The following is a 6,064-nucleotide window of genomic DNA, read 5'->3' as shown; positions in this document are numbered from 1 at the left end:
GATGTGATTTCAATCAAACTTTCATCTTGTCTTGTAAGGGGAAGGATGCCCGTCAAAACATCATGACCGCATGGTGGAATGCACAAAACGTACCCCACTGGCACTGCTGGGCTGGGGACACCAGCTGATCATTTGCGTGTGGCACCACTCCAGCCTAATTTTTCTTCTAGTAAGAAAATTTACGAAATCTTGTTAAGTTACAAATATAATTTCAAGGCTGTACTTACTTTTGGTTCGTGTAGTGCATAGTGGTCAAGTTTGGCAGCTCTAACAGAAGAGATTTGGCGCAAAAACTCGGATCACTTTTTTCAACGAGCAGACGACCGACCGTAGCTTTCTAATATCCCGAAGTGTGCTAATTATAGACTGGTACCCGTACTCTTAATTCACAATGTTAATTACATTGAGTCTGGTCGCCAGACACTGTGGCAGCATCTTGAAATGCTGTATCTTTACAGGATCTCGAATCAAATACTTCCTCGGTAAAAACACAGGCATGCAATTTTCAAAAATTCGTTTTTTATATTCAAAAAGAAGGAAAAATGCAAACTAGCTCAGCATATTCTTGAATGGATTCGGCCAATTGGTATAATAACATGTTGTTACAACAATAATTAGTTAATACACAATGTTTACAAAAACAGTGAGGGAAGAAGGGGCGGGGCAGTTTCCTGTCAAACTTACACCACACCACACCTGTATGCAAATAAGGTCTGATTAATAACTGAATATTCAGTTCTATAATTTTATACCACTTTTAAGCGTGACTGAAACAAAACTAGTACACTGAAAACCATGTAACCCTTTTAGTTAAAAGCATTCCCAATATATTGAATTCTTTTCATAATGTTACGTAACTGTCTCCCCAACAACTTGATGAAGTCATGACGATGAGAATTCGTCCTTCGCGATCCATCGATCTTAATCAATAAGAAGCACCAAGAACCACCAAGAACCACCAAAGAAAATCAATTTCTTTTTCTTCTGCGGATAAGTGTAAGCTTGCAACTCATTGCGCATCTTAAAAATAATGCACAAGAGTGTATTGTGAGTTAGTCTAGTGGAGATAGTCTGGAGTTGCAGTTTCTTCGGAGATTCTTCAAAAATCAAGATGCGCTGTGCTCTCTTCTTGGTTTTGTTTGGGGCCATTCTGGCTATTTCTTGTGCCGCAGATTCAAGACGGGCCAGGGTAAGTTTTGAATACAGGTTTATAGGTCGAAGTTTGTTGTAACATCAAAAAGGAAAGGACAGTGAGCGCAGCTACTGCTGATGCCCACAATAGCTTTCGTGTCAAGCAGTCCAGCAAGTGTTATTAAACCTGAGTTCTCAAGCAGTAACTAAACATTAATTACTAGTTTATCAAGACATTTTGAAAATAATTGTTTTATTAGCACCAACCTTTAACGAAATTATCGGTCAACAACAAGGTATTACTCGAAAGATAATGGTAAAAGTGCAATTGAAAGTTTTTGTACCGCGCACAAAAGTAGCCATCACTTTTTTTTTTGCCAGATAAACCAGTTTTGTTCCCCCCTTATTTTACTCAGGCTGTCCAAGATGACAAAACCAACCCCCACATGGCCATCATGAAGAAGCGCCTGATGCATGATGTAGCAATGATCAAGGGCTCCAATGCACCCGAAGAAGTCAAAAACACCCAGTTGAAGAAGCTCAAATCTTCTTTCAAGACGGCTGCCAAGACCGCTAGGATGAGTTCGGTCGTAGCAGAGAAACGCAAGGAAACAACCGAAGAACATCGCGGGATCAAGAATCATGTTGAGCATTACGGGGAAGATCAGGCAGAAGGAGGGCAAGATATGATTGAGATGATGGCTAACCTCAAACCGCATCTTAAGAAGCGAGTGAAGATGCCACAAGGAAGTGATAAAGCTTTGCTGCTCCGTCTGTCTGAGGGAGTCGCTTCTCATGTCCAACAGAGAAAACGTCGCTTCACCTCGGCCAAGAAGATGCCACTTTCCATCGCTCGCCCCATGCCGTAAAACGGGCTCATCGGACGGGAGGCCGGTTCAAGAACACTCTGGACACTTCGTAGATTTCTTATTTATAGCGTCACATTTTACACTATTGGCCTTTCGGGTTGACAAACCTGAATAGCTATTCAAGCCATATGTAAATATTACATGTTGATTTTACCACAGCTTGCAATTTTCGCTTTCTTTTCGTTCAATTTAGAAAGATTGACTCGAGTTCGTAGCTATATAGACATTTCTGCTGTTCGACACTGTGGTTTGAACATTCTTTTTCCCATTGTGAACAAAAGTGTAGAACAGAAAGACCAAGTAATTTTGATCACTGATAAAACATCCTACATTCAAATTTCACCAACTTGTTTGATTTCTTCAAAGTTTTTATTTAGAGTCTGTGTGCATAAGATTGTAGTGAGAAACACCAATGTCATCACCAGTTAAGTTTTCAGTTGAAGAAGATGAAATATAATATCAGAAATATGAAACTGAATCTGGAGTAGCTTGGTTTTCATTTCATGTCTGTTGAGAATGAGGGTGTTTGAAATGTATGAGGTTCCACTTTAAATCTGCAATATTTCATTGGAATGGTAACATGTTTAAAAATACTGATCATTAAATCGATTTATGATCTTCAAGTTATGTGCTCAACAAGAAATGATTTTGGTTTAGCATTTCACCACATGAGCAACAGCTATCCTAAATTCGGCAGTTATATACAGTCACCAATCGATTAGTTTTATGTATGCAAAATCGATTTCGTTAAAGCCAAACAATGACCAAGCCACCCTGTATCCAATGACAGAGTTCTCAAGACAAGAAGTATATTGTACTGCAAAATTCAAGTCTCTTCTCAAAACTTATCTTATGTCACAGGTTTTCAATGACTAATTTTGTTGTGTCTGTTTTTCTTTGTGTTGTGTTTTGTTTTTGTTTTGTTTTTGGTTTTACTGCGCCTTGAACACCCAGCAGGGTGGATATGTGCGCATTACAAGTCTTATTATTATTATTATTATTATTTTATTATCCTACAAATAATATAGCTCACTGGAAGTTCTCTTTCACAGGTTTGCCACTAGTTGCGATTTCTTTGGTGTTTCTTTTTTGAGAAAATAGAATAGCTGTTGTTGCAAACAACTTACCATCCAAAGGGACATGATATAAATGCAAACAATAATTAATGGCCTGACGTTTCGACCCTAAGCAGAGACGTTCTGCTATTTTTGTGTCTGTGCAACCCATGGCAGAACCCAAGACAATGGTGGTAAATTCTGTATCCTCTTCTGAGGTGGGGCAGACCAACACAATTTGAGCTTCATACAGCATGCTTGTGTTTACTCTCTCAGTTCAACATTTCATCCATATATTGACGATCAAAATAAATTGTGTCCACTCGTTTTTTTGTTACTTTGGGATTATTGGACATTTTAACTTGAAAATCAGTCCTTAAAGTTTGCACCCCCTCTGAAGAACTCTAGACGGTTGTCATTTAAAGAATTAATCCACAGAACTCCAATGTGAATTGTTAAAAAAGATGGGATCTTTGAGTGACAGGACCAAATAGGAACCACCAAGAAACAATAACTGATGTACAAAATACTTTATTGTCAACTTGCCCTCCATTCTCTAGGGTTAATCTTCATAAAATGACAAATAAATAAAAAAAGAACATAACAATTTGCATACACAGATTATTTTTTTAAAAAGAACTCGTCAAGACACCTAAACACAAATATTGGAATCAGTAATTTTCTTTAAGTAAATTAACACCCTCGATAACCTACCTCCACTACTTAAATCAGACCATATCTAGAAGGCTCAAACCTCTTCTTTTCAACATTGATACTTCTCCAAATTCCTCAGAAAGGCTGGACTTATCTTAACATCCTTAAGAAAGTTATCAAAGTAATTTAACTTACAGATCATATGCTCAATAAATGTAACATGCCACTGCAGATTTTAAGTAAAAGAGAAGCCAAAGAAATAATGATAAGTGCAACCTAATCCCGCCCCCCCCCCCCCAAAAAAAAAAGTTTGATTCACCGGTTCCAGTACTGATAGAAAGTCACCATAAGACAAAAAAATTACTCCATGTTTTAAGTTTATAAACTGAAGTTTGTATTAGGGTGAGAATGTTTCTGTGTCGTTTCTTTTTTCTTTATACATGTATTATACAGTTATAATGGTGAAAACTTAACCTAGAGAGCTTCCCTGCTTTTGATAGACAGGAAATTTACTGAGATGTGTCTAAAAATCGGCTCAAGGTCCTAGATTGCATGGAGCTGGTTGCCTGTAAATTATCTAGTGTGATATGAAATTAACACTTGTGTGTGATCAAGTAATACATACTTAAACTTCCTACATGAAAAGTAAATGTGCATTACATGTACATTTCGCTTATGCAGTGAACATCACATAAGAATGACAATGACAACATGTCTTGAAGAAGAAAAAAAACCATTGTCATGTCTTAACAAATTATTTAATAACAAAATATAAATACTACTTTTTAAAGTATCGGACATCATCATAATGTGTATACATGTCCAAAAATAATAAAATAAATTCATAATGCTTTGAATAACTGCTGACCAACAGGCCAGAATATTTGACCCATATCCAGCATCTACGTCTAGTTCCCTTGTTCACTGTGGACATAATAGCACTAATACATGAAAAGGACCAGATTAATCCCCGACCCTAAGTTTCTTACAAAGATTTTACAATGTCAGGTCAGTAAAACCTCAAAAGCATCAATTGTGGGAAAAACTAGAGTGTTTAACATTATCCGCCTCTCTTAATATTTATGCATGAGGTATGTCACAATGCTAATTCAAAACGAGGCGATGGGCGCAACCACTGCAAGTGATGGGGGATGTGCGCCCATAGCCTCATTTTGGGTAAGAATTATGATGTCATGCATAAATATTAAGAGAGGCATATAAATTTGCAAAATGACAAAAAAAACAATCAGAAGTAGAAAAAGGCCTTAACATTTTGATGATTTTTTCAAAGAAACTTCTTTACAAACGTCTTTTTCCCTGTTAAATTTGCATTAACACAAAAAAAACATTAGCCTTGTTGAGATATGGTGGACACTATAGAAGTGCACTGTTTGCTGTGAGTGTTAACAGAGAAATTATTATTTTTTTAAGAAATTGACCCAAACAGTGTTGTAGTATTGTGTTCACCATACGCTCAAAAAATGCTTATTCTATTCTCTGGCTCCCCAGAACTGAACATAATGAGACACAAAATACAATGAGGTTCATGGAATAGATTATAGAAAAAATAGAGAAAAAAAACTTATTAAAAAAAAAAATTAACTAAAAGTTTAAATTTGCACCTACACTCTCACTCTTGTTTGTTTGTTTATAAATAAGTTTATTTGTGTTTCTACTTGTTTATAAAGCAGACAGGAAGTTATGATTCTTATCTAAGAAGTACACTATCGCTATTCGAAAACATCTGCTCACATTTAGCAAAGTAACTTTGCTGCTTGTTATATTAAAACATTTTGCAGTTCTGATACATTTGTTGTGACAAACGATCTACTCCAACAGCCCAACTACTCTGCAAAGACTTTACAAAGATCAGTCCTCCACAAACAAAAAAGAGAAAGAAAAAAGGGTAAACTACATCTACATTCTACAGTTTTGGTCACATGCACAATTATTAGAGAAATACTAAGCAACGATTTACGGTTTCATTGTTTATGTCAGAAGAGGGTGTCTAATATTCAATTACATCTGATATTGAATTATGTAATTTATCAAAGTTTTTTATTTATATTTATACACATATTGCCTGTCTAAAACAACATTTTCACACTGACGAAAAGAACAAAATAAAAATTAAAAACCCAATACTTGGCTGATTTGAACTGTATCATTACATCATAATTCTACAAACATCCATTATCATACTCGTAATTTTATTATAAATTATGCAAATGCCTTTATCCTCAACCTGCACTATATACAAATATAGCAGATATTTTTCTAATTGTCTGTAAGTTAATGTCAGAGTAGATATAAGTCAGTGTTAATGATATTATGTCATAGAAGTCTAAACTCGTA

General features: G+C 35.9%; 1 protein-coding gene across 1 annotated transcript; it reads left to right on the top strand.

Annotated features, from left to right (window-relative positions):
- Nucleotides 1–1,013: 1,013 nt before the first annotated feature.
- On the top strand, nucleotides 1,014–2,478 carry LOC139947934 (uncharacterized). Its single transcript, XM_071945811.1, has 2 exons — nucleotides 1,014–1,189; nucleotides 1,548–2,478. Exons 1-2 carry the CDS (start codon nucleotides 1,112–1,114, stop codon nucleotides 1,998–2,000), a joined length of 531 nt encoding a protein of 176 aa, XP_071801912.1. The 5' UTR covers nucleotides 1,014–1,111; the 3' UTR covers nucleotides 2,001–2,478.
- The last annotated feature ends 3,586 nt before the right edge of the window (nucleotides 2,479–6,064 follow it).

The sequence above is a fragment of the Asterias amurensis genome, chromosome 15 (assembly GCF_032118995.1).
Source record: "Asterias amurensis chromosome 15, ASM3211899v1".
NCBI classification, from domain to species: Eukaryota; Metazoa; Echinodermata; class Asteroidea; order Forcipulatida; family Asteriidae; genus Asterias; species Asterias amurensis.
The sequence above is the reverse complement of the archived record's forward strand: the minus strand, read 5'-3'. Positions and strand labels throughout refer to the sequence as shown.

What these genes read in the sequence shown, in the direction of transcription:
- LOC139947934 (XM_071945811.1), top strand. Translation starts at nt 1,112, where the DNA reads ATGCGCTGTGCTCTCTTCTTGGTTTTGTTTGGGGCCATTCTGGCTATT. An exon ending in CAGATTCAAGACGGGCCAGG is followed by an intron (nt 1,190 to 1,547) that starts GTAAGTTTTGAA and finishes TATTTTACTCAG; the next exon opens with GCTGTCCAAGATGACAAAAC.